The sequence below is a fragment of the Vulpes lagopus genome, chromosome 3, assembly GCF_018345385.1.
Source record: "Vulpes lagopus strain Blue_001 chromosome 3, ASM1834538v1, whole genome shotgun sequence".
NCBI classification, from domain to species: domain Eukaryota; kingdom Metazoa; phylum Chordata; class Mammalia; order Carnivora; family Canidae; genus Vulpes; species Vulpes lagopus.
In genome coordinates, this window is record NC_054826.1 from 127,845,876 (window position 1) to 127,872,403 (window position 26,528).

The 26,528-nt window shown below is 63.2% G+C and overlaps 2 protein-coding genes across 17 annotated transcripts in view; one reads left to right on the plus strand and one right to left on the minus strand.

Annotated features, from left to right (window-relative positions):
* The window catches only part of PKD1 (polycystin 1, transient receptor potential channel interacting), a 41,174-nt gene extending 38,341 nt beyond the window's left edge, over positions 1-2,833 (plus strand). For 8 of the 9 annotated variants that reach the window (XM_041748708.1, XM_041748709.1, XM_041748710.1 and 5 more), the window contains exons 42-46: positions 82-256; positions 378-668; positions 751-885; positions 966-1,271; positions 1,367-2,833. In XM_041748708.1, coding sequence (XP_041604642.1) covers positions 82-256; positions 378-668; positions 751-885; positions 966-1,271; positions 1,367-1,834 — 1,375 coding nt within the window. In that variant the 3' untranslated portion in view covers positions 1,835-2,833. Of the gene's footprint in view, positions 1-81; positions 257-377; positions 669-750; positions 886-965; positions 1,272-1,366 lie in introns of those variants that run through there. The other variant, XM_041748711.1, reaches the window with a different exon arrangement.
* Positions 2,834-2,837: 4 nt separating this feature from the next.
* Positions 2,838-26,528, minus strand: part of TSC2 (TSC complex subunit 2) — a 33,694-nt gene continuing 10,003 nt past the window's right edge. Inside the window, exons 13-42 of one of the 8 annotated variants that reach the window (XM_041748712.1) lie at positions 25,381-25,484; positions 24,960-25,041; positions 23,895-24,050; positions 23,420-23,536; positions 20,575-20,697; positions 19,757-19,863; positions 19,474-19,624; positions 18,286-18,408; positions 17,793-17,927; positions 16,379-16,568; positions 15,395-15,488; positions 15,114-15,216; positions 14,824-14,918; positions 13,492-13,620; positions 11,966-12,130; positions 11,609-11,761; positions 11,394-11,506; positions 10,690-10,902; positions 9,466-9,669; positions 8,786-8,854; positions 7,412-7,542; positions 6,499-6,995; positions 6,262-6,337; positions 5,998-6,084; positions 5,005-5,191; positions 4,493-4,632; positions 3,507-3,585; positions 3,345-3,436; positions 3,152-3,250; positions 2,838-3,074 (exon numbers count right to left, since the gene is read on the minus strand). In XM_041748712.1, the coding sequence (XP_041604646.1) occupies positions 2,904-3,074; positions 3,152-3,250; positions 3,345-3,436; positions 3,507-3,585; positions 4,493-4,632; positions 5,005-5,191; positions 5,998-6,084; positions 6,262-6,337; positions 6,499-6,995; positions 7,412-7,542; positions 8,786-8,854; positions 9,466-9,669; positions 10,690-10,902; positions 11,394-11,506; positions 11,609-11,761; positions 11,966-12,130; positions 13,492-13,620; positions 14,824-14,918; positions 15,114-15,216; positions 15,395-15,488; positions 16,379-16,568; positions 17,793-17,927; positions 18,286-18,408; positions 19,474-19,624; positions 19,757-19,863; positions 20,575-20,697; positions 23,420-23,536; positions 23,895-24,050; positions 24,960-25,041; positions 25,381-25,484 (4,185 nt within the window). In that variant the 3' untranslated portion in view covers positions 2,838-2,903. The remainder of the gene's footprint in view (positions 3,075-3,151; positions 3,251-3,344; positions 3,437-3,506; positions 3,586-4,492; positions 4,633-5,004; positions 5,192-5,997; positions 6,085-6,261; positions 6,338-6,498; positions 6,996-7,411; positions 7,543-8,785; positions 8,855-9,465; positions 9,670-10,689; positions 10,903-11,393; positions 11,507-11,608; positions 11,762-11,965; positions 12,131-13,491; positions 13,621-14,823; positions 14,919-15,113; positions 15,217-15,394; positions 15,489-16,378; positions 16,569-17,792; positions 17,928-18,285; positions 18,409-19,473; positions 19,625-19,756; positions 19,864-20,574; positions 20,698-23,419; positions 23,537-23,894; positions 24,051-24,959; positions 25,042-25,380; positions 25,485-26,528) is intronic. The other 7 variants (XM_041748714.1, XM_041748713.1, XM_041748717.1 and 4 more) reach the window with 7 other exon arrangements.

Consider the following 26,528-nt stretch of genomic DNA (forward strand, 5'->3'; position numbering starts at 1 on the left):
CCCCGGGTCCATGCATCACCTGCCGCTGCCCCTTCCTCCCGGAAGGCACCTGGTCTTACTGCGCCCCCTTCACAAGCGCAGGAGCCGCGCTGTGTTCGTGGAGCTCACGCGCTACAGCCCGGCCGTGGGGCTGCACGCCGCCGTCACGCTGCGCCTCGAGTTCCCCGCTGCCGGGCACGCGGTGACCGCCGTCAGCGTGCGTCCCTTTCCGCTGCAGCGGCTGAGCGCCGGCCTCTCCCTGCCGCTGCTCACCTCGGTGGGTGCTCGCCCCGCCCTGGCCCGGCCCGGCCCCGCCCACATCCATCGCTCGCCCCGCCCCAGATCCCGCCCACACCTCCGCCCCAGGCCCCGCCCATCGCTCGCCCCGCCCCCCGCAGGTGAGCCTGCTGCTCTTCGCACTGTACTTCTCCGTGGCCGAGGTGCGCACCTGGCGCAGGGAAGGGTGTAGACGCGCGGCACATCCCGGGGCGTGGGCGCGGTGGCTGCTGGTGGCACTGACCGCGGCCGCAGCGCTCGTGCGCCTGGCCCAGCTGGGTGTCGCCGACCGCCAGTGGGCCCGCTTCGTGCGCCGCCGCCCGCGCCGATTCACCAGCTTCGAGCAGGTGGCGCAGCTGAGTGCCGCGGCTCGTGGCCTGGCCGCCTCGCTGCTCTTCCTGCTCTTGGTCAAGGTGAGATTGGGGCCGGGGGGACGCGGGGTGGGGGGCACTGCCAGCCGGTGGGGGCTGGTCAGCTGACCCCGCTTGTCCACAGGCCGCACAGCAGCTGCGTTTCGTGCGCCAGTGGTCGGTTTTTGGCAAGACGCTGTGCCGGGCCCTGCCGGAGCTCGTGGGGGCGGCCCTCGGCCTGGTGGCGCTTGCCTTGGCTTACGCGCACCTGGCGGTTCTGGTAGGTGAGGGTGAGGCTGGCGGGGAGGGGGAGGGTCTAGCCTCGGACGCGCCCCTCACTCCTGCCCCCTTCCCTTGCAGCTGGTCTCCTCCTGTGTGGATTCATTCCGGAGTGCGGCGCGGGCCCTCTTGGTGCTGTGCCCCGGGTCAGGGGGTCCCACCCTGTGCCCTGCCGAGTCCTGGCGCCTGTCCCCGCTGCTGTGCACTGGGCTCTGGGCCCTGCGCCTGTGGGGCGCCCTGCGGCTGGGGGCCGTCCTTCTAAGATGGCGGTACCATGCCCTGCGTGGGGAACTCTATCGACCAGCCTGGGAGCCGCAGGACTATGAGATGGTGGAGCTCCTTCTGCGCAGGCTGCGCCTCTGGATGGGTTTCAGCAAGGTCAAGGAGGTGGGTACGGCCCAGTGGGGGGGAGAGGGACACACCCTGGGCCCAGGTGAGCCCAGGGTGCAGCCGGACTGACCGAGCCCCTGTGCCGCCCCCAGTTCCGCCACAAAGTCCGCTTTGAAGGGATGGAGCCGCTGCCCTCCCGCTCCTCCAGGGGCTCCAAGTCCTCCCCGGATGCACCCCCACCCAGCGGGGGCTCGGACACCTCACGGCCCTCCACATCCTCCAGCCAGCTGGACACGCTGAGCGGAGGCCTGGGCCGCCTGGGGCCCCGGGGGGAGCCGGAGCCCTCTCGCCTGCAAGTGGTGTTCGAGGCCCTCCTGACCCAGTTCGACCGACTCAACCAGGCCACAGAGGATGTGTACCAGCTGGAGCAGAGGCTGCAGAGCCTACAGGGCCGCAGGAGCACCATTCCCCCAGCCTCGCCTCCCCACAGCCCCTGCTCAGCCCTGCAGCCCGCCCTGCCCAGCCGTCTTGCCCGGGCCAGTCGAGGCATGGGCCTGGCGTCCGGCCCCAGCAGGGCTTCCCTGCTGGCTAAGAACAAGGTTCACCCCAGCAGCACTTAGCCCCCAGGGCACCGGGCTCCCCCTCCCCCGCTCCGGCTTCTGGGAGGAGCCGGGGCAGACACTGCTCAGTATTAACTTCTGCTGCCCTCAAGGTTTGGGCCAGCAGAACAGCTGCACAGAGGCCCCGGAGTAGGCAGCCTAGTCTCTCTCTGGGGGTCTCAGCACTTTAAAGAGGCCGTGTGGGCAGCCAGGACCCAGGGGCCCTCCCCAGCTCCCTGTGGGCGGACACAGCGGTATTGGGCTGAGCGCCCAACCTCTGAGATGCTAATTTATTACCGGAGTCCTCAGGTACAGCGGGCTGTGCCCAGCCCCACCTCCTGGGCAGACATCTCCCCTTGCGAAGGATCCAGGCTTCAGGGAGGGAACCTGCACCTCCCGTGGTCTTCCCCACTAAGTTATTATCTTTCCTGTGCCCCTGCTGAGTGCACTCCCCTTCCGCTGCCATCTGTGTGTCTATCGTCAGTAATTTATATGGGGTTAAAATGTATATATTTTTGTACGTCGCCCTATTTTTCACTAGGACCAAGGGACCTGGTGGCTGAAGCAGCCCTGTGCCCACTGTCACCCATGTTGAGGGGGGAGCGGGGACTGCAGAGCTGGCCTCCCTCCCCAGACATCTGACCAGGGGGCCAGGGCAGCAGTGGCTGCTGCTTGCATCCAGGTCTGGCCTGAGGCAGGTGCTGGGAGGGGAGGCTCGTTGGGAGGGTACAGCCACCTCCGAGGCAGTTCCTGTCACCCCCGGCAGCAAGATGGCAGAGCCCAGACCTGCTGGTGCCAGGTGTGGGCAACGAGCAGGACGAGGACAGGGCAAGAACTCCAGGGTGGTCAGGTGGAAAGAGCCCTCCCCGGGGGCTGGCTCCTGGGGCTGGGGAGGGTGAGCAGGGGGCCGTGGGTGGCCCGACTGGCAGCCCGGTACCACGTATGTGGGCATGGCCACAGCTACAGCCTTGACCCCACCCCCCACCCGACAAAGTCAAATAAACAAGCTGGCTGACTGCACCTGTGTCTGTGAGCCTCGAGGGCTACACCTGCTTTATTTCAGGGGCGCACATACAGGCAGGGCGGCCCCTCACACAAACTCCGTGAAGTCATCCACAGAGGAGATGAGACGCTTCCGCTGGCCTGTCTCATACGTGGGCAGAGGCTCTGCCGGCGCCTGAGCAGGGGCTTTGGGGTGGCCCAGGGGGTGCATCTGCATCAGTGGCAGGCTGGGGTTGGTGTAGTGGGCTTCCTCGCGGATCTGAGGGACACCAAATGCTTGAGCAGCCAGCCCCCCGCCCCCAGCCCCCCACCACATCTGGGGCCCGTCTTCTCTACCCGGTGGCGGAGTCGCTTGATGTGGCGAAGCCTGGCAATCCACTTGGAGGGATAGATGTCGGTGGGGTTGGAGCGGCTATGATGCACTTGTGAGGCCATCTAGGAGGGGAAGGCAGAGCAGAGAGCCCTCCAGGGGTGGCCCCTGTGCACCCGCCCACCTGCACCCCCCCCCCCAATCATGCCCTCCACTCACATTTGCATGCAAAGCCATCTGACGTGCCACAAAAGGCAGGTTGCGGTCAGACACGATCTTGGCCACGCTGGTATCCACAAGACCTTCCATGTCTGGGGAGAACCAGAGCTCACACGACGGCTCAGGACCCTGAGTGCCTACCCCCTCCGCCCTGGGGCTCACCTTTCCTGCACTGCAGGGACACCAGGTTGCACTCATAGTCCAGGGGGGTGATGATCACGTGGACGAAGTTGAACTGGCCCTGCCCAGACGAGAGCAGAGGTCACCCCAGCCCTGAGGACTGCTTCCTGCCACTTCCTCACCCAGCTGACGGTGGCAAGCTCGTCCGTGTTGGTCACTCGCTACCTGAACCAGCCTGTGCTCTGCTCTGTTAACCACTGGCCACTGCACACACCCTTCCTTCCCACCAAAGCCAGGGCACACTGCCTTCCCCCTTCACCCCCCACTGCACGTCTGGATGGCAACTGAATCCACCTGAGCTCAGGTTCACAGTCATGACTGCACACAGGCACAGGGCCCCCCTCATGTCCCTGTGTGGTCTGGGGCTCCTGCCTCACCATCTACCAGGAGCAGCACAGGGCGCTCTGCATGTTCCCCATAGTTGAGGCGCCCGCAGGTACAGCTCCGCTGGGCACCCCTGCCCACGACTGGACGCTGTTCAGCAGCTGGGGGCGCTGTTCAGTGACCTCCTCTGAGGCTTCCCTGTGTTTAGAATACACTGGACACCCCCGCCTCCCCGCTGGCCGGCCTCCCCGCCTCACAGCTGTCGTGCAGGTCCCTGCCCGCCGACAAGTCTCCCGGACCGAAGCCGCCTCCTCGCGGCGGGGCCTCCAGCCCCAGCCCGCCGAGTACAGCCGCACATTGACTTCTTTACTCCTAAGGCCACAATCACTATCCTTGTCCAGAGGGGCCCCAGGAGACCAGTGCCCGGAGGGCGGCACGCCCACCCTGCGGCTGCCTGGGCTCAACCTGAGCTCACCGGCGCTACCTCCGGAGTCTGCGCGGCCCCGCCCCGTGCTCTGGCCCCGCCCACAACACCGCCCCGCCCAAGGCTCTGGCCCCGCCCACACTGCCCCTAGCCCCGCCCCCACGGTCTGGCCCCGCCCACACTACACCCCAGCCCCCGCCCCCCCACGCCCAGAACTCACTCGGATGGTGCCCAGCTTGAAGTCCTCACCAGAGTCGTTGTAGACGATGGACACAAAGTCATTGCCCAGGTGGCGCTTCTTGTCACAGCGGTGCTTGTCCACATCCTTGGTGGGCATCAGGGTGGCAATGTGGAAGACAGCTGCGAGGCGGAGGGGGCCGAGCTGAGCGGTCCACATGGCCCTAGGTAGAGCCCAAGTGAGGGCTCCTCGGGCTGCCATCAGGCTGGTGTTGGTGGGGACGCAGGCAGGGGTGGCCGGGGCCCTCTGTGCCTCTCACCAGGGGCACCTGCTGGCTTCCCCAGAGGCTCTCCGAGTCTGCCCGGCCGGCAGCACTCAGCTCCTCTCCCCGAGGGCAGAGCTCGGGAAGCAGCTGCCAACCTCATGGCTGCCCCATGCCAGGCCTGGTGAAGTCAGGCCCCCTGGCACCCCCACCACCCTCTACTCCGTGGCCCAAGGGCAGGCCAACACCAACGGGGTGGGGGACCGACCATGTGCCAGAGGAAGGTGCATACCTTGCATGATGTCGTCATGCCAGCAGTAGGTGAACTGGCCATCTTCGCCACACACGTCCAGGCCCCCCAGGTACACCTTGTCCGGCTGGCAGTCTTTGAGCTCGATGAGCTTGCCCAGGCCTGTCAGGAACTCCGTGTACCTGTATGAGCCATGCTCGTTGGACAGGATGGCGAGCTCACTGCTGCTCTGTGGGCAGAGAGGAGCACGCTGGCACCCGCCCCTCCTTCTACACGGCTCCCCAGGGCTGGTCCATGTGAGGCCATCCTGCCCAGCACCTGCCGGGAGGTGGGGGGTGGCACATCCTGGACACCCTCCCGTGCACACAGAATTGGTCTGCCAGTAAATGTGCTCCAGGGGACCATCAGAGCACGTCCAGGACTCTGGCATTCCTTGGAATCCCAGTCCCCATCCACAGACCTGCCCCTCGCACAGAGACAATCAGCATCCCCTTCCTCCGGTTCTCCATGCAGCAGAGGAATGCTTTGAATATTTAGGCAGAGTCACCTCAAATCTTTTGCTCAGAACTGTTCACGGCCCTCCCATCTCCTTGGGAATGAAAGTGCAGCTTCCCGGCAACCTACGAGGCTGTCCAGAGCAGCCTTCCCCTCTCCTTCCCTGCTCCACCCCTCCACACCCTGCGCAGTGGACACTGCGCCAGCCACCCCAGGGCCTTGGCACCTGCCGTTCCTACACAAAACGCTCCCCTCCTGCACTTTGTCCATGCCTGGCTCGCTGATGCGAGCAGTGCCCTGCCCACACCTGCAGTATCCATGCACCTGCCACCTTCTCTGCCATGCTCAGCACTCCCTCGGGCACCACGTGCTCACCCACTCACCTGTGACTCTTGCTGTGTCCCTGGCACCAGTACGGTACCTGGGATAGGGTGTGGCAACTCACGCAACGACTGAGCTCTATGGCAGAGGGGATCAGACCCTGACCCCACCCCAGGCAGGAAGGCCACGCAGCTCCACCCTAGCACCCAGAAGCCTCACCTGGCCTTCTCCCACATACAGGACGGCGATCTTGTGTGTGTCGTATGATGGAATCTGGTCGAGAAGCTGCACTGACCGCTCGAAGGACTGTAGCCACAGAGCCCTGCCTGAGCCTTGGGTGGGGGCCGGCCCCTGCCACCAGCCCTGAAGCCCCAGCCAAATTCCAGTCTGGGAAGGGTGCTCCCCACCCAGGTAGCCAAGAGCTAGGGCAGCCCACGGTGCCCCCCACCAGGCTCCAGGGGGACCTGGAGAGAAAGCACCCACCTCATTGGGTAGAAGGATGGGCTTGTTGGACTCGTCACCAAAGAAGGGTGAGTGGTAGAGCTGCAGGAACACAAAGCTGTCGGGGAGGGACAGTGAGGCCAGGTCGGGAGCCACAGGCCGGGTCGGCGTCGAGGCCAGTTCTGTCTGCCCACGCTCAAGGCGCAGGCCTGAGCCTCTTGGACACCACATCCCCGTGGGGACTATCTAGCAGCTCCTGCCCCCGAGGGCAAGGCTCACCTGGGATTGATGCCTGGCACTTTCTCGGTGTTGGAAGCCCCAGCTCTGCTCCTGAAGGCGTCCTGCTCTACCCTTTTGCCTCTGCGTGATGGGGCTGAATCAGAGATGGTGTAGCCTCTGGGCCGCAGGCCACTGGGGGAGCGGGGGCAGCTGGAAGGCAAGGGACCCTCGGGCTGTGCGGGGCCCTGGCCCTGGTTCTCTTCACCTGGGGCTGACCAGGAGGCACCCGCCCCGTCCAGAATCCCGGACTGTGACCGGGCCTTGGCCTCAGGGCTGAGCCGGCCAACATCAGACTTGTCCCCGGGGTCCCCGAGTATATCCTGCAGGGTCTGCAGCTCAGGGGAGGAGCTGGACTTGCTGAGGGGCTGGGAGGGCTGGAAGGAGAGCTCCACAGAAGGCCGGGCGCCCTCAGAAGAGACGGCTCGTTCGATGGGGATCCCTCCAGCAGCCAGCTCCTCTGCAGGGAACTTCTCCTCCTGGCTGGAGCTTGAAGACGACTGCCAAGAATGAGTCCGCAGGGCCTCCATCAGGAGGGGTTCACTCGGCGGCGACGAAGCCCCACCCCCCGTCAGGGCCACAGAGCCCCTCAGTGGCCAGTGGATGGCCCGCCTCCCCCCCCCGCCCCCCCACCGGATGGCCCTGGGCCTGGGCCCCACTGAGCAGCAGAGCCCAGCACCCGCCAAACCAAAGGATGCCAAGGGCAGCGACCAGCTATCCTCCTACGGGGCCCACTGGGAAAGCCCAGACTATCTGCGCGGGACAAACTTGGAAGGACACGTGGCCGTTTTTTAGATGAGAAAAGATGAGAAAAGAGGAGAAAAGCCTTACCAGAGTGCATAGCAAGTCCGGGAGCCACAGACGGAGTGAGCAACCCCACAGTGCCCCCGCGCCCCAGGCTCCCCCATGCACTCACCCTGCTGTAAGCTTCCGTGCGGCCATAGCGCCGGTCTGTGCCTAGTGTCGCCTCGAAGTCCTCCAGCTCCGTGGGCTCCACTGGCAGACTGGTCTCGCTTGAATTTCCCTCCTCCAGAACCACCGCAGAGTCTGGGAGGACACGGATGGGGCTACTGGGAGCTAGCCCAGCCCCCGGGGGCTCACATGGCCTCAGGGGCACCAGCCTCTCCCCACCGAGAGCACACAGTGGCCCCCGACAGAGCCTCACCTAGGGCCTTCCTGGCCTGTGGCTCTAAGCTGCCCACACCCCATCAAGTCAGCTGGAGGAGAGCACTCAGAGGGGCCCGGGCGCGGCCCCTGAGACAGGGTGTCTCCAACACCGGCTCCCTGGGCCTGGGGTGAGGGGCATCTGGTTCCTGGGATCCCGCCCCTGCTGCTCCAGCGAGGTAAACGGGCAAGGGCAGCACAGACCCCATGAGGGAGAAGTCCTGCCTAGGACAGGGCCTGAACTCAGGAAGAGGGGCACACCTGGACCAGCCCTCGGGAACAGGAGCCCAGAGTTCCTCCCTAGCTGGACCCGAGGAAAAGCCTGACACAGAAGAAATCCCTGTGCGCAAACACAGATGGGAAGCGCGTTCCAGAAAGCAGAGGTGCGCCATCGGAGCCCAAGCCAAACCCGGAGCTGGGGAGTGCTAAGGAGAGGCCACTACGCCCCTAAGCAGCATTTCCTGTGCCAGCGTCAGGGCAGGGGTGGGGGGCGTCAGGGGTGGGGCGCATCAGGGCAGGAGTCGAGGTGAGAAGCAACCGAGGGTTAGCACAGCCCGAGGCCGCCACGCACACAGCCCCGGCACACGCACAGTCCGTTAGCTGCCTGCCATGTCCGGTCTGCACGCCGCCCTTTCCGAACTGGCTCCCGGCCACATGGGGGGCCCAGGGGAGCCAGAGGGCTGTGCGAGTCGGCCCCTCCCTCCACCTCCCGCAGCCTCCCTCCACCTCCCGCAGCCGCAGCCGGGGCCTGAAGGCGACAGGCCAGCCCACAATGAAGGGTAGACACGGCCCAATCTGTGGGGTCACCAAACCAATCAGGCCACCAGAGGCCAGGGCCAGGCTCACCCCCAAGAGCCATCCCCCACCAGCATGTGGCTGAGCTGCCCACCATCGCCTCATTGGGCCCGTTGACACGGAACAGGGCTCAGCTCAGGATACAGGGCAGAGGGGCCCACCAGCCAAGCGCAGGCATTCCACACAGATGTCCTCATGCGAGACGCAGCCCTGCTCCCAGGGACAGGGGGCGAGCAGCGGCCGCGGAGGGATGACCGCATGAGGGGCGACGAGAGCAGCACGGGGCAGAGCGGCGGCAACGACCACTTTCCTTAAAGAGACGTACGAATACCTGCCCAGGAAATGCTCCTGTGCAGCTTTCCTTGGCAACTGGACTGGTACAGGGAGGAGAAAGAGGCCACTGCAGGGAAACCGCGAGCGGCCAGTCAGCGGAAGGACAGACTACGCACAGTCGAGCGGAGAGGAAAGGCGCACAGAGCCCGAGCCTGGAGGGAGAGAGCGGAGGGCCAGCAGCGGCTGGCGGGCGGGCTGCTCATGGCCCACGCGGGCTCCGGCTCTCCGCGCTGCTGCAGGGGGTGTCGGGCAGGGGCAGGGGGAACGCGCCCTTCCTCCTCACTGACAGAGGCCGCGGCCGCGGGGAAGGCCAGAGGGTGGCTGGGAAGGAGCGCACCAGCCCAGCCAGGCAAGGGCACGAGCGCGCGCAGGCAGGCTCAGGCTGTGTGCTCGGCGCATCCAAACCCAGACCCAAGCGCAAGTGCAGCTGCCCTCCTGGGGCCCCGGGTGTGCCCAGGGGCGTGCAGGGCACAGGGCGTGCGGGGCTCAGCCGCGAGCGCTCTGGATCACTCTGGTCGTACCCGCCTGCCCCTCGAGTGGAAGATGGCCTGGCCTTTCCGCAGAAATGGGTCCTGCGCCCCAATGGCAGGTCGTGGCGGGGGCAAGGAAAGCTCAGAGACCCCTCTCCGGGGCGTCCCCACACCTCCAAAGGACACGCCGGGTGGGGGCAGCACTCACCCGTGTTAGATCTCGGGGGCGGAGGGGGCTTGGCCGAGCCTGCGGCAGGTACCGACAGGGACTTGTACAGAGCCGTGTCACGACGCTCCTTGAAGCGCTCAGCGGCCATGAGCGCATTGGACAGCTCCTGCAGAGGCATGTTGTTGATGTCCGACGAGAAGGGGCTGAGCGGGTTCTCCAGGCTCATCAGCCAGCTGGTGTTCCCTGGGGAGGGGCAGGCACCACCCCTTAGGCCGCATACCCAATGCCTCCCCTGGCCCTCCCCTCCCTGCGCCCCATGTGCCACCCTCTAGGGCCCATGCCAGGGGGCAGTAGGGTTCCTGTGCCCAACCAGGGAGCGACAGGGAGGGGGCTAGGCCCTAGGCAAGGCTTGCCCCCGACGCCCAGGTCAGGGCAGCGCCCGTGTAGCAGTGGCCCACCTCACACGTGAGCACCACTCTGCACCCAAGTGAGCTCTGCGCCCAGTCCAGGCTCGACAGAGGCATCTCGAGGCACCAGACGTGGCCACTGGGAAGCCTGGACGGGGCACAGCCGAGGGTACTTCTGGGCTGTCCCTCTCCCCATAAGGCCCCGGGGCCCACACTCAGACTCCACTTCTACACTGAGCGTCCTCCAATCCCGAGCCTCTCACCCTAACCCCTGACCCACCTCCCCTTTCCCCGCCTGGGCCTCCTCATCCTGTCTCCCGCCTCCCCCTGCCTGCTCCCCAGCAAGAGCCAGGACCCGAATCCCCACGCCCACCATCTCCTGACCCTGCCGGCCACGCCATGCCCAAGCAGGTCCTGGGGCTTGGCTTACTGAAGTCCCTCTTTCAGCCTGAATACCCGTCACGGGCTAAGTTGTGTCCCACGAAATTCACGTGTTAAAGTCCTAACCTCCAGCAGCTCATTAAGGTAAAACAGAGCCACACGGGTGGCCCCTGGCCCCCTGGGCTCTTAGGAGAAGAGGAGACAGGACACCACCCCACACCGACGGACGAGCTCAGAGCAATCGGCCCTGCCGACCCCGTGACCTGGGACTCCCAGGCTCCTGCTGCTAGAGCCTCGGGCACCTGATCTCCTTCACCACTCCCCTCTGGGGACCCAGCTAAGGCACGGAGCACGGGCTACCTCAGCCCCATCTGCTACCACTGCCTCCTGAGGATCTAGAGCCCTCGCAGGGAACAGTCCCACGCTCACCGGGGTGGCAGAGACCCCGGCGCGCTGAGTGCAGGCCCCCCAGTACCTGTAGGCCTCCGGACCAAGATCTCCGCCCAGCCCTGGGTCAGCAGCGGTACGTAGGCTGCCAGGCTCGTCTTCTCCTGTGCTGGGAACCGGGCACCAGCCGAGGCCCTGTCAGACTTGCTGGCCAGCGCTGCCTGCGTGCCTGGGGAAGTGGGGCCGCCCGGCAAGTGGGAGGCTGGAGTGTCCAGGGCGCCAACACGAAGACCGTGGCCCCCTGAGGAGGAGGGCAGGAGTGCTGGTGACCACCACCTACCCAACACGGAGCCACCAGCACGGAGCCAGCTGCTCCACCCAGGGCCCAGGGCCACAGGCAGCTCAGCCGTCCCCGGGCATGGCTCTCTTACGGTGTCAGCACAGGTGGACGTAAGGCAGGAAGAACGGGCCCCAGCAGCCACCCCCCAGTCGGATGAGGGCTCATTCCAGCTGCAGCAAAGGGAAACCCCAGGGGCGAGCCGAGCTGAGGGCCAGGGCCATGGAGCATTCACAGGAAACCCTGACCGTGAGAAACAGGCCCTGGGCAAGAAGGGGCCCTCCCATCCTACAGACGGCTACATACCCGTGGCCAAGGCTCACAGAGACAACGCCCCCATTATTCAAAAACGAGGACAGGCCTGAACTCCAGCACCTGGTCCCCAGGCTCCCAGGAGTCTTTGCAAGCACCCCCAGGGGCACCCGGGAAGAGGCAGGGTGGGGGCACAGGCTCACCGGACATGGAGCGGACCCGGTCCCGGGTGCCGCGGCACACCTGCTGCCCAGCCTGTGACTCCAGCTTGGCAGGTGCCTCCTTTGCCTGTCTCACATGCGTGCCAGGGTCCGAGCTGAGGACAGAAGGGCCCATGCAGAGCGTGACCATGGTGCCTCACGGGCTCAGGACAGCCATGGTCAAGGCCTGCCGGGCAGGGGGCGCCAGGTGCACTCACCTCAACTCGGGGCCACCTTGCTGCTCTCCTGAGTCCAAGCCCAGCAGTGACCGGGTCCCCGTCCCCACGCTCGTCGTCACAGTAACAAGCTTGTTCCCAACCAGCCAGGTTTTGGTCCTGCCACCAGCCAGGAGGAACTCTCCCACCGGGGACCTGAAAGTACAGGAGCCTCAGCCAGGCCCGGGCCCGGTATGTGTGTGTGGGGGCCAGGGGGGGCCCACAGGGGCATCAAGGTGTCAAAGGTACAGTGACCACGGCACGGCAGGACCACTGCCTGCTGCCACGGCTTCCGAGTGCAGTCACAGCAGCAAAGCCGGGGCCTGGCCTCCCGCCCCGCCCCACGGGCCTGGCTCGCACCTCTTGGGCACCGCTGTGAAGTTGGAGAACACGTATCTGGCCATCATGTCCAGACATGTTTCCGTGAGCTCCAGGTGGAGATTTTTCAAGTTGTCATCAGCCTGGGCCATCGAGTTCTCGTCGGCAGACCCCAAGCTGGCGCTTGTGAGGGACGTCTGGATCCTGCTGGAGGGAGGGGCCCCGCGAGGTCAGGGCCCCGAGGAGCGACCCCTCTCCCACCGGGGGCCAGAGCTCCAGGCATGCATGTGCTGGCAGGGCCGCACCCACAAACACCCCACCGGGGCACACGGCTGGTCAAGCCACGGCCTGGCAAACCACGCGGACCCTCCTCCCAGAGAGAGGAGGCACAAGGCCTCACGGGAGAGACCCAGGCCCACTCGTCAGAGCAGAGGCTCGGGAGACAGGGCAGAGAGCGACGTCCCCTCACCGAAGCACAGGAGAGTTAGGGGACGCTTTGAGGCAGAATGGTTTAGTCATGCAGACACACAGAGACCACGACACACAGACAAAGATTGCATTCTGCCCTCAAGGCCACCTCCCGGTGACAGGGAGGGTCTGGGCTTCGTGTGCAGCTCTTCCCCCTCTACTCAGGCCCCCCAGGATCCGCACACACCCACTGACCCGGAGAAGAGGCTCTCGTGGCTCTGGTTCGGATACCAAATTTCACAGCCCCTTTGCCACATTTGGCTTGTGTTAAGGAACCGGCTAAAAAGAGCTGAAAGCCTCGTCCCCCTGCGCCCCCGTCCCTCCTGGCCAAACCCCACTTGGCAGAGGCCAGCCCGAGGCAGGGGCCTGAGCCAGGCAGCAGTGAGGAGGTGGATCTCCAAGCTTCGGACTCCGAGGCCTGAGGGGGCTTCCTGGGGAGGAGACAGCCCCCCACCCTCAGCTCAGTGCAGCCTAGCCTGGTCGGCGCGAAGCGTGACCCCCAAGAACCCGCACCTGCACTCAGACGCAGCGGGGAGAGGTGACCCAGGCCGCGCCCCCGCCCCCCCAGGCCAGCCCCCACCCCCACTGCCCTACAGAGCCTCCTGTTCCCCTTCAGCCACAAAAGAAAGCAGCCCTTACTGCTAAAAGAAAGCTCAAGAATATGGCGTCACTTGAGACGATATGACAGCCAAACCCTAGAATGCGTGCCCCCCCAACCTGCGTGGGCGCCGCTTTGATACACGAAGGCCCCTTACTTCCGGGGACAGGCCTGCAGGCAGCTGCCACCGGACGCCTGGCTTTCTCAGAGCTACCGCCCTGCTTCGGGCTCCCGGGCCAGCTTCTGAGGATGCCATGCAGCCAGCCCGGGTTCGAATGAGGCTTGGGGACAGAATGCAACCTTTCCACCCCTCACCTCCAGGCTCCCCTGGACCGAGGGCTGCCGCTCGGGCTCTCCTGCAGCTCTGGCCAGGGAGGGCGTGGGCAGGTGACGAGGTCATGCAAGCAGCCCCATGCACCGCCACCCGGGTGCTCCCGCCTGGCAGCGCCACCTCTCGGGCCAAGCTCCAGGGCCTGGCCCCCCGCCCGACAGAGCCCACTACCTGCGGACCACATGTTCAGACACACTGATGCTGCGGCATCGGAAGGCCTCGGCGGCAGAGCTCTCTTTGAATTCTTTCACGGGTGGAGAGTTATTCAAGCCTTGTTTGGGGGGTCTGGCTATCCTCAAACTACCAGGTGAGGAAGGAAGGCCCAAGCCCCAGAGAGCCCAGCTCCCGGGAGGGAGAACAAGCCATTGGAGGCATGAGGAGGAAAGGTCACAGGCCACAGGGTCAGGATGGAGAGCCCGCGGGTGAGATGAACAAAAAATCATGCCAGAGGCCAGTTAGCAGGGGGAAGAAACAGAAAACAAAAATGCATGAAAATACATCTTATAAACATGACAGAAAAAGTAAGGCTTCACGCATGGTACCAAAACAAAAAACATCAGTGCAAATTAAATGTGGATGGAACGCACCACACGGCAGATTCCAGCTGTGCTGACCAGGCGTCCCACCGGCCCCACGGGCGGCCAGCACCACCCCGCACAGGGGCCAGAACACCCTGAGGCCCCAAAGGTCGCCATTCAAAAGGCCGGTTCTTAGCCCCAGGCCCCTGGCGCCCAGCTACTGGGGGCTTGAGAAGCCAGCTTTCGACTTTAGGTCACACTGACCTGGTCATTCTGGAAAATGCCGTATCCCCACCAAGGGAGAACTGAAAAGCTTGGGCAGGAAGATGGGGACAGAAAGAGGAGCTGCCGTTCGTATGAGATGCACACAAGACACGAGGCCCAGCACAGCTCAGATCTGGTACCAGCAGCCGCGGTGGTCCAGAGGAGCAAGCCCCCGGATCAGCAATGGCTGGAGAGCAAGCTCAGGAGGGGCGGCGCTGGCCCGAGGCTGGGCTGACCGCAAGGCCCCGAGCTCGTCCCCATCCAGGCCAGGGATTCAGCTTCTCAGGAGCCACGGCTGCCCTGATGCAACCCTTGGCTCATTCAGCGGAGTCAGACCCAGGCCTCGGTGCCCTACACCTAGCATCCCAATTCCCTCCTCAGCGAGTCTGCACTCGGGATGCAGGCAGGCCCGGCCACAGCCCAACCCCGGGCTCCAGGACCCCACAGGCCACCTGGCCTGGCTGGGCAGGGAACAGCTGCTCCTCCAGCTAAACATGGGTGTGAAGGGCCCTCCCAGGCCCTGCCCGGCCTCTACACCAAGACCCCCAGTGCCCAGCACGGTCCGCATGGGGGAGAGCCCGAGCCTCATCCCATCGCCACTGGCTGGCCTCGGGGCAGCAGCTTAGCCCAGGCCCTCTACGCACCATGCCAGCGACGGGACAGGCTTGCAGCCCCGCCCCAGCCCAACCTGACACTGGGCACGCCCCCCGCAGGCCCACACCTCTTGGGCCTCTCGTTGAGACTGGTGCTTCGTGCTCTGAAACTGTCCTTCTCGGGGGTGTCATCAAAAGACAGGAGAACGTTGGAGCGCAGGCCCTGGCAGGGTGGAGCAGACCTGAGCCACGGGCCGGGGGGGCCCACCCCCACGCCTGCAGCGGATGGTATCTCAGCAAGCACCGCACCCAGTAACACCCATCCCGCTCTCCCTTGACCGTCACCCCACTCTGGCCATGGAAGCCAGTGGCAGAACGGGTCCCACCCTAACAAGGAGTTTGGTGTCTGCTGGCCTACCTTAGTGATATAAGGAACAAAATCCTTCCGGAAGGGCAAGCGGCATCTAATGAACCACATGGCTATGACGTGATGGGCCAGGCACACGATGTACTGATTGAACCTGTAGGAAGGAAGGGAAGTGATGCAGCCCCGACCGGGGCCCCGAGACCACCGTGCCTGGAGCCACGCATAGAAGAGAGGCCCATTCTGGGTCAAGGACCAGCACGGCGGCCCCACTTCTGCACGCAGAGGCCTTGGGCGTGCCCAGCTCGCAGGCAGCAGGGCTGGGCAGCACTTACTTGGAGGGATTGGTGTAGGGCAGGGAGATGGCAAACACGCTCGCGTACTGCTCTGCTGCGAAGTTCCTGTACAGGTGGGGCAGCCTGGCCAGCGCTGCAACACCAAGACACAGCGGTGAGGGGGCCTGGGCTACTTCTGAAAGGACCTCGAACAGGACCTTTCCTTGACCCTGGGCGCTGTATTCCAAGGGCAAGGAACCTATGTCCCCAGGCCGAATCCAGCTGGCAGCCTCCCCCTGGGTCACCTGTGAGCTAAAGATGCCTTTCACGTCTTTAAAAAGCTATAAAAAACAAGAATATGCAGCAGAAGCCATATGTGGCCCTCTGCAGAAGTTCTAGTGGCCCTGCTCCACTCCTGTCGCCCACCCTGCTGAGGGCCAGACACGCAAGAGCATGCACTGAGTGGGCGAGGCACCCTGAACCCTTGGAAGTCCCTCCAGGGTGTGGTGTGCGCAGAGGGGAACGGAGAGGAAGCTGTGAGAACCAGGCCAAGGGCAGGAGCCAAGGAACAGGAAGGTTTCTGTGCTGTTTAAAATGACCCTCAGGGGACGGCTGGGTGGCTCAGTGGCTGAGTGTCTGCCTTCAGCACAGGGCGTGATCCTGGGGTCCAGGGATCGAGTCCCACATCGGTCTCCCCACAGGGAGCCTGCTTCTCCCTCTGCCTGTGTCTCTGCCTCTCTGTCTCTCATGAATAAATAAATACAATCTTTAAAAAATAATAAGAATAAAATAACAATATTGACCCTCAGGATAAGAAATGAACCAGAAAGGAAAGCATTCAAGGTCCTGTGGCAACAGAGAGCACATCCCGGGTACCCCGTGGAGACGCTGCACCAAGCTGTACCCGGAGGGGTCACATGAGGTCAGGGTCCGCACAATGACCGTGGGCAGGGTGCAGCCCCAGCCCCAGGGGCCCAACTCCACACTCACATAAGCGTGTGTGCACACAAACGCACAAAGACGAGCAGAGAGACAGACGCTTACTTGACAGGAACTCGAGGAGAGGAATGGCCATACTGGCCGTGGCCGAGATGTGTGTGAGCTTCACGACCAGGACGGGAAGCGCCTTGATGATGATGTCAGGCATCTCCACACTGCAGATGGCCAGGGCCACCACACACTGGCTGGCACAGCGGTAGATCAGGCCTTGCTCCAGGCAGTACACCATCTCCCGCTGTGGGACGGCATGGGTGCCTCAGGCCGGCCTCCCCACCCCCACCCCGCCCCGCCCGCAGACAGGCTCGGGTCTGGTAAGCCAGGGCCTTGTCTCCCCACGCCCACTCTAGCGTGTTTTACAGAGGGGAGGCCGAGCCTTAGGAAGGTTCGACATCTTGCTCCAGGGCCTTGAACCCCTAATCAGCATAGCACCAGGAGCCAACCCCTCCCGAGGTGACAACACAGTGGGGCAGCTCTGGCCAGGTGCCTCCTACACTTCCAACCAGCAGGGCCAGCAGGACCCCAGAGCCAGGACATGCTGGGCCCATGACCCCTCTGCTTATGGGATTCCTTCTCCAAGCTGGCTGGCCTTATTATGGGGTGGTCCTGCCTGGCACAGCAGGCCACTGGGCACGCATGCCTGGGGGCAGCTTCCTGAATGAAGACAGCAAACTTTACCCAGCGGGAGACGGGGAGTAGCTCAGGCCGCGGCCTCAGGGCCCACGGATGATTTCAGTTTCCTGTACTCACTCCAGCCCTCAGAAACACCTGGACTTCCAGGGCTCTCAGGGAAACTACAGTCCAACAGGGCAGAAGGGGGCAGCAGGCCCAGCAGCACAGGAGCCGCTGCAGCCGGGGAGGAGGCGGGATGCCCAGAGTGCACTCCCGATGCCGCTACCATCCACGCAGACCCCCTGCTGGCTGTGACCTAAGCGGACCAGCCCATCTAAGACCGCAGTTCCCTCACCCACTCAGGTGGACTGACCAAGAGGCATTGGGACTTGAACAGCCGCAGCAGACATGCCCAGCGGCGCAGTCAAGGAGCTGCCATGTGCCCGCTGACGGCAGAAGTGCGGGCAGGTGGAAGTCAGGCACCGTAGGCCCTGCTGCCGGTCTCTTAGAAGAGGCCCAGCTCTGCCAAGATGCTTAGCACTTGTCCTGAAGGCAAGCAATGCTCCAGAAAGAAAAAATGCCGCTGCATGTGGATGGGCAGCACAAGGCCCGCACCCCCCAGAATGCAACTGAGGAGCGCCAGCAGACGCCGGGGTCTGCAGCTCCAGGCTGGGCCAGCCAGCAGGGGTCCAGCAGCCACACGGGGAAGCAAAGCCAGCTCCCCTGGTCCTGGCCCAGCAGCCCCCAAGTGACTATAAGGCCCAGCCCGTCTAGCGGAAGCCAACGTCCCGTGGCCCAGACTTCAAACGCCAGCTCTCCCAGGCCGGCCTATCCCTCTCCCGCCTGGTACCTGTCTGGTTTTGTCCAGGTAGTTATGGTAAGAGATGAGCGCCGTCAGCACAGGGACCACAGCCAGGTGCAGGTCGGTTCTGGAGAACCCTTCCGGGGTGCCTCGGAGCCGCTCCAGAGTTCTGGGACCTGAGAGCTAAAGACGGTAGCTCAGAAGGGAGCGTGCCCGACAACAAGGCGGGGCCCACCACCAAGTGGCCGAGGGCAAGGGGGAAGCAGGGCTCAGGAGCCAGGGGGGCCTTCCTACTCCCTTCTCTGACCCAGAGTCTGCCTTTTCAGGCACGCTAGAGGGTGCCCACCCTGACAGGCACCGGAGACCCCAGCGAGGAAGGGAGGGGGAGGATTCAGAGTACCATCCTTGGGTAGCGAGTTCAAGCCCTTGGCTGCAGCCTCTGACTCCTGCCCCCACATGGGAAAGGAAGGGCAGGGGCCCCAAAGGCACCATGGGCCTGGCAGGCGAGGAAGGAAGGCCCCGCCGCGTGAGGCGGCCTCACCATGGAGCAGAGGGCGGAGGACAGCTGGTCCACACTGCAGGGTGAGGTGAAGATGAGCACCTTATAGCGCAGGGACTCAGGCAGCTTGCTAAGCACGAGCTTCAGTACCTTCCAGTCCACCTCCTGCAGGCAGAGGGGCTGGTCGGGGGGGCTGGTCAGGGGGTGGGTGCACCCAGGGGTGGGACGACGTGCTCTTGGGCCTGCAGCCTGGTTTGCAGCTGGGCAGCTAGTGGCCTCTGGGCCCGCTCTGTCTCTGCAACCTCCGGAGCTCGTGCTCCTCTGGGGAAGTTCAGTCCTGGGCCCTCCAGGCACCAAGTGAGCGGGGGTGGGGGGCCCAACCCACACAGCCAGTGTCCCCCCCCCCTCAAGTGGGCCATGGGACTCCACACCTGCCCACCCCAGGCACCCACGGAGACCGCAAGAGAGGAGCCTGCATCCCAGCTCAAAGGGAAAGCAGCACGTGCTCCTGAGTGACCCAGAGCCCAGATGTCCACTGCAGGACCTAAGGCCACCCAGGGCCACAGCAACGAGGAGGACGTGGTGGTGGCCACCCCAGCCCCAAAACTTCCCTGCCAGCTCCTCCCCACCTCATCAGGGAGGTCACTGCCTGGGCGACACCAAGGCCGTGAGTCTTCCAAGCCTCTCCCCAGATCCCGCCTGTGACCCAGAGGCCTCGAAACTCATGGGACATGCCCCACGGCCCCTTTTAGTGCCCCCGGGAAGCCGCTTCCCTGCCTGCAGCCTGGAGGCCTGACCTAGGCCAGCGCACGCTGTCTGGCCCCACGGTGCCACACATTGACTACGTTGGCTCTCCCCTCAGACCCTGTGCGGAGGCCTCCACCCCCACACCTCCGCGGCCGGGACCACACCGACCCTACCTGCGGGCTCAGCCTGTTCCTGCCCCTGGAGCCTCTCCTGCCTTTCAGGGCCTCACCCGGCCCTCCAGGTGCCCCCAACCACAGCTGACTGCACCCCTGCTCTCCCACGGCGAGTCTCTGCTCCTGAGGCACACCCTCCCATGACTCCAGGTGTCTACACATGACCACCTCATCCCAATCCGCCTCCCAGAGGCAGGAGTGTCTCCTCCGCTCCAGGCTCAGCTCTGCAGAACGGCATAACCCCAGGGCAGATGCCGTGAAGGCCAGCAGCGGACCCTGCCACCTGCTGCAGAGGGACCCAGCAGCTCACCTGCTTCAGGCACTGTAGCAGGACACGGAAGAGCAGGGAGTAGGGCAGGGAGCCAAGCCGCACGGCAGGGCCTGCGGGCGCAGGACCAGGCGGCCCCGTGGGAGGTGACAGGGGACCACTGGCCTTCTTCTCCGAGCCTCTCTCTGGCTCCCTATGGAAGTGAGTGAGACGAGCACTGAGGCCAAGGCTGTGGGCACCCTGCCCACCCCACACTGCCACGGGGACCTTGCGGGACGCCCCTCGGCTCCACGGCCCAGAGCTGGGGGGCACGGCTGACACGCACATGGCATCGCAGACGCAGTAAGGGCTGAACCTCACGGCCCCGTCCTTGCTGGGCAGGCCGAGGCGGTGCAGCGAGTCGGCCCTCAGCAGCAGTAGGAAGTCAAAAGCCTGCGGACAGAAAGAGATCCAGCAAAGCCAGGATGATGCCAGCCTGTCCACTCACTCATGCATCCCTGGGAAAGGCCCTGCCCGCCGACAGCAGACACGTGCCACCCCACCGTGTCCGCAGCATGGGGGGAACCACACGGGCATTCATGGTGCCCAGGGAGGCGCGCAGTTCCCGCTGTGGCTGGGCCGCAGTGTGGCCTCATGCCAGGGCAGCTGGGCCTGTGGCCAGGACACGGGGAGGGCACACCCCACACCCTGGCTGGGCAGCACCACCCGGCCCCAAGGCCAGAATACAGGACTGCTCAGGCCCCATCGCTTGCTCCAGTGAACGACAGGTCACATAACCGGGCTGCCCAGGTGACGGGGGCTGCCTCACCACACACAGGCTCTAGAAGGGACCAGGTCCCCCGTCCCAGTGACCTCCACTCAGCCTGGCGCCAACACCCACAATGGCAGCCCCAGGGGAGACAGGGCTGTGCGCCACCTGAAAGCGGTGTCGTCCTGCCTCCACCCCTGCCCCCGGCCACCTCGTGGCTCAGACCGGCAGGTTCGGACGCACACAGACTGCAGAGGGAGGGATGGTCTGGACCACCGGCCACCTCCCTGGCATGAGGTCACTGTGGTCACCACCAGGACCCCAGGAAGCTGCCCACAGCCTGAAGTGCAGCCGGAAGGACTACAGCCGCTGACAGTCCCCCGGCCCCGTCATACCTGCAGCCGGATGCTACTGGCGATGGGCAGGGTGTAGCTATGCTTGTAGTGGAGCTGGATGTGGCTGACGAGCGTCTCATACACACGCATCGCATGGCTGGCAGGCAAGGCATACAGCTTGGTCTACAGAGAGAGCATGCCGGTCACTTGGAGGGCAGAAGGCTGAAAGGCAGCCAGGGAGCCCAGGACAGGGACCAGCAGCCCCGCAGTGACTGGGCTCTCTGGAGTGGCTGCTGCTCTCTAGAACGCAGTAAGCCTTCAAGCCACTAAGTCCGCGCCAGGGACTTCATCCCACGGATACTTCCACGTGCACACTCTCGGTTATGGCAAAAAAAAAATCAGGAACACGTTCACGTCCATTACAGAGAATCTGCTGATACATCAGGAAAATCTGTCTAACGGTGCACGACTTAGCAGGACGTGCCACATGACCCATGAGCTGAAAGCACATTCTCCCTGCCACTGGCAGAGCAGGACAGACCAGGGACAGGTGAGGCCCCGGGGTGCTGGGCAGGGGGCTTGTCAGCGGGCCATCCACCCAGTTGCTGGGCTGCCATCCCTGCTGTGAGCTCCTCCCTACCCCACCTTCCCGACAGGTGAGCCCAGGAGATGCCAGGTGAGACCCTGGGGGGGTGGGGGTGGGGGGCTGTGGGGTGGGACGGGCCAGCCAGGAGCAGAAGTAGGGAGTCCAACCACAACCAGAGGGACCCCTCTGTGGTCTGTGGTACTCCTGAGGCAAGCAGCAGGGCCTTAAAACCTAAGTCACTGCTATTCTTAAAGAAATATTAACCAAAAAAAAAAAAAATTGGAGGAGGAAAAGGAGTTGGACACAAGGCTCGGGCTGATTCGGCAAGGGCAGCAGGGCACGTGGCAGGAAGGACGGACGGATTCCAGCTCTGAGCTGCGTCCACGCTGCCTGCGAGTTTCAAGCGGGTACACAGATTATTTTTTTAATTAAGTAAAATGAGCAATGAAACCGCCTGGCCTGGGACTTTGCCTCAGCAAACAGCTTGGTTCTGGGGTTCCCGCTCCTGGGGTATTGGAATCCAAGTGAGGGCGACAGACCACCCTCCTGCTTCCCTGCGGCAGGGGTCTGGCTTGCTCAGGCCCTTGTGCTCCTCCCGTCAGAGGACTAGTGACGGGAGCCATGGGGGGCCGGCCAGCTTTCCGCAAACACTTCAAACTTCCACACCAGGAAATAACCATCACTTGCAAGTGCTATGAGAAACTATGTATCCTCAGACGTTTTACAGACAGAAATGTTTGAGGCAAAGGATTCAAATCCTAAGTGATAGGGACTCCTGGGGGGCTCAATGGTTGAGCATCTGTCTTCGGCCCAGCGCGTGATCCTGAGGTCCTGGGATCGAGTCCCACATCGGGCTCCCTGCATGGAGCCTGCTTCTCCCTCTGTCTGTGTCTCTGCCTCTCTCTGTGCATCTCTCGTGAACAAATAAATAAAATCTTTAAAAAATAAAAATGCTAAATGATACTGACACTGGCGAGTGAGGGTGAGTGACACTGTGACACTTTGAAATCAGTGAGAGGCAGGGCGGCCAGCAGCAGGGCCCAGGTGGAGGCTGGCCGGGGGTGTGACGGGAGGTGGCCACAGCCCCAGTGACCCTCAAGGGCCCATGGGTGCCCAGGAAGCCAGCCGTGCAGCAGGAGAGTGAGCACGGTGCCACAGCAACCCGGCACAGAGAGCACACACCAACCCTCTGACCACAGTCTCACCCACGATACACCAGGTACTCTCTCTGCTCAACGAGAAAACAGATGACCTCCGTAAAACATGAGCAGCGGATCTGAACACACTTCCCCAAAGAAGATCTACAAACAGCCAGCAGGCACCTCACCAGGTGCTTATCACACTCATCAGACCACAGTGAGCACCGTTTTACGCACAGTGGGAGGCGTGCTGGTGAGGACGCCGTGCACGCGCAGCCACACACACTGCTCCTGGGGATGGAGTGACCCCACAGACACCGCCTGGCCATTTCTTGAATCAGTAAGCACAGGGCTACCATCTGACCCAGCAAGTCTGCTCATACCTATGCACCCAAGAACAAAAACAAACCTCCCTCCGTCCACACAGACACTTGCACACGGATGTTCACCGCAGCAGGGTTCCCGGTAGCAGAAGGTGGACACCTGGTGTCCATCAGCACATGAACGGATATGTAAATATGGCAAATCCACACATGGGACTAGGGTCCGTACAAGTGAAGCCCTGACACCTGCTACCACACAGGTGAGCCTTGAAGACCCGATGCTCAGAGGAAGAAGCCAGACACACACAAGCACATACTGTCCGAGTCCATGGTTGTGAAATGTGCAGAAGAGACAAATCCGTGAGATGCAGTGGCCTGGCGGTTGTCAGGGGCCGGGGTCCCTGGGGGGCTGGGGAGGGACTGCTAATGGGTGTGGAATTCCTTCTGGGGGAATGAAGGCATTCTAAAGCTGCAGTGATGGCCACACAACTCTGAAGATACTGAAAAATCCACTGAATTACACATCTGAAGTAGATGAATCCTACGATATACGAATTACCTCTCTCAACAAAGCCGTTAACATCATCCCTCAAGCACAGGGCCAGGATGGATGGCCGCCCTCTGTGCCGCAGTGGCTGTGTGAGGGTGAGGGGGTGGCCTGGCCCGGGGCATATCTGGGCACACTGGCCCTACAGCCCTCAACAGCTTCCCACACAGCGATGAGCAGTCAGGATAACACCAGGCCACCCTCTGCGGCCCCCAATGAATGCCCAGGTCTCCCCGGCGACGTGTCCCTGCAGAGCAGCGTTCTGAGAGGCAGCTGGTTGGCACACCCTCCCAGAAAAGCAGAGGCCCACCTGAAGGATGACCAGGAGCCCCAGGACGGCAGTCTTCACGTCCTCTAAGGAGGCCGAGTACGCCGCCACGTCTCTTTCCTCCAGCTCAGGGGGTGGAGAGAGAGAGCGGGCAATCACCTGCAGAGAGAAGGCAGGCATTCAGCTCCCCGCTCGCGGCTCCCTGCGGCAGCAACACTCAGACCCTAAGCTTTCTCTTGTCTCGCAAGAGCTGCACCTTACGCACCTAGGAACCACTCACAAAACATGATGTATCTCAAAGTTAAAAGAAATACATCAGCCACAGTGCAGGCCCGGCCACAGCCCTAGCAACGCCATCCTTGCTGCGGGGAGCCCTGCCTGAGATGCAGCCGACCGCTCTGCAGAGAACGGGGATGGAGGGCCCAGAGGCCACGGTGCCTGCCTGCGGGACTTCGCCACAAACCGGGGTCCCTCTGGCAGCCCAGGCACCCAGAGCCCGCGCTTCTGCAGCCCTCACCTTTTCCACAATGTCCAACAGACTGTTGAAGTGGTGGGTGTGGCAGCCTTCAGCCAGGTCCACCAGCAACTGGGTGGCCAGTTTCCGGACTTGGGGGTCTTTGTCCTCCGGGACGTGGGAGAGCTGTGAGATGACCACTGAGCTGATTAGCTCCTCCTGTGGCAGCACAAGTCGGGGGAGGTGAGCCTCGCGCAGCAGAGGTGGGCAGCTCCAGAGGGGCGCTCTGCACGGCCCACTGGTGGCCCAGCCCAGGCCCTGGCCCACAGGCCCATGCGTCCTGGCTCGCTCCAGCCCGCTCAACGTCACCATCAGGAACAATCCCACATGGCGGGGCCCTGTGTGCGTGCACTGGGGCAGAAGACCTTGTCCCCGACATCATGGGGTCTGTTGTAACAGGCAGCATGACAAGAGCTTTCAGGGGCAGGTAGAAAGCTCTACAGCAGCAGAGAGCAGGACAAGATGGACCCTTCCATGAGGGAGCTGAGAACCCAGAGGGGCTTCCTGGAAGAGGCAACACTGAGCTGGATTCCAAGGAACAGAGATGCAGGAAAAAAGGCAGGCTAAGAGGGAAGCAGTGGGCAGACAAGTGCTGGGAACACCGGAGATGCCAGGGAGGCCACCCTGAAGCACCACACAGAGCCTGAGGTGCATCTCCCAGAGGAAAGGGCACACAAACGTTTCTAAAGCATAGACTCTGATCACAGCCCAAGGAAAGGATGGGCTGAAGAGAGGCAGGCCAGGCCTGGCACCACCGTGGTCGAGCCGGAACCAGAGAGTGTGATCACAAAAGTAAAAAGAAAATGTCCCCACATGAGACTCTGTTCAGAAGCTCTGTTCTAGGCCCTGAGCTGGCCCGAGATCCCGGGGTGGGGAGTGGGAACAGAGGCTCATGGCCCAGCAGGGGCCTGGAGGAAGGAAGGCCCCAGTGCACGAACAGGGAGCCAGCCACAGAGGGGCGCTTGTGGGACCCTGAGTCCAGGGCAGACCCTGGAGGCTCGCAGAGCCCACCCTCGAGCCCCCTGCCCCCAGGGCATGCGCCCTCCGCACCCCCACCAGGACCCGCACCTCATAGAACTGCCTGTTGATGAGCAGCACGAAGGACAGGACGTCCAGCACCTTGATGCGCACAGCACTGCGAGATTCGTTCCTGGGGGCAGGGCACACCTGCTGGGGCCGCGTGGGCAACGGGCCACCTCATCCTCCACCAGGCCCCGGCTTGCCCGGCAGCCCGAGCCCAGGCCCGCTCGCCTCTGTGGCAGGTGAGGCCCAGCTCGCCAACACCCACACCAAACATGGGGTGGTGGGGCAGGGAGCTCAGGCCTCAGAGACAGCGTCTTCCCAGACGCCTGCTCCACAAGAAGATGCGCAAGGGCCTCAGAGGACTCCGTCCTACTGGAAAACCAGCCTGCACCTGCTCCTTCAAAGGACGAGAGAGGAGGAGCCTGACTGACCAGGCCCCAGCTCCAGGCCCCCGAAGGCTCCCTACCTGAAGAACCTCTCCATCAGTAACTGCAGGTTCTGAATCCAGCCGTCCTTCGCCGGGTGGATCGACTGAGCCCGGTACGTTATTAAGTTTAAGAGGGAAGACTCCTGGAGACAGAAACAGCTTGGCGTTAATGAGCGGCTCTGCCCGCGAGAAGGTTTTCCTACGCTCATGCCCCGTGCTGCTGGCCCCAGCTGCTCAGGGACGCCAGATAGGCCAGGCAAGGTGGGCAGAGCGCATGACCAAGGCTCCAATGGAAGAGTAAGAATTCATTTAAAAACCCACACAAGGGGGCAGCCCCGGTGGCTCAGAGGTTTAGTGACGCCTTTGGCCCAGGGCCTGATCCTGGAGACCTGGGATCGGGGCCCACATCGGGCTCCCTGCATCAGGCCTGTTGCTCCCTCTACCTGTGTTTCTGCCTCTCTGTCTCTGTTTCTCATGAATAAATAAAATCTTTAAAAGGAAAAAAAAACCACATAAGGGACGCCCAGGTGGCTCAGCGGTTGGGTGTCTGCCTTTAGCCCAGGGAGTGACACTGGACCGAGTCCCGCATCAGGCTTCCTGCAGGGAGCCAGCTTCTCCCTCTGCCTGTCTCTCTCTCTCTCTCTCTCTCTCTGTCTCTTGTGAATAAATAAAACCTTTAAAAAAAAAAAAAAAACCCACACGAAAGCCTTGGCATCAGACTGTGCGTTGCTGGCACAAGCACTCCATGCCACCTGGTGAGCAGACGCACCAGGCAATAAGTCTCCACGCAGCCGGCAGCACCTTCCCCCGTGCAGGTGGGAGGGAGCTGCCGGTTAGGCTAGCACCGTCCCTAACAGACCCACATGCAGTTGGCCTGCTGACGCCCGGCAGACTTCCCTGCCACAGCACACACCCCAGCAAAGCAGAAGCCTGCCAGCCCTTTGGTTCATATAAATGTTTATTTTTATTTTTTTATTTTTTTAAATTTTATTTATTTTATGATAGTCACAGAGAGAGAGAGAGAGAGAGAGAGGCAGAGACACAGGCAGAGGGAAAAGCAGACTCCATGCACCGGGAGCCCGACGTGGGATTCGATCCCGGGTCTCCAGGATCGCGCCCTGGGCCAAAGGCAGGCGCCAAACCGCTGCACCGCCCAGGGATCCCCTAGCCCTTTGGTTCAAACTCAA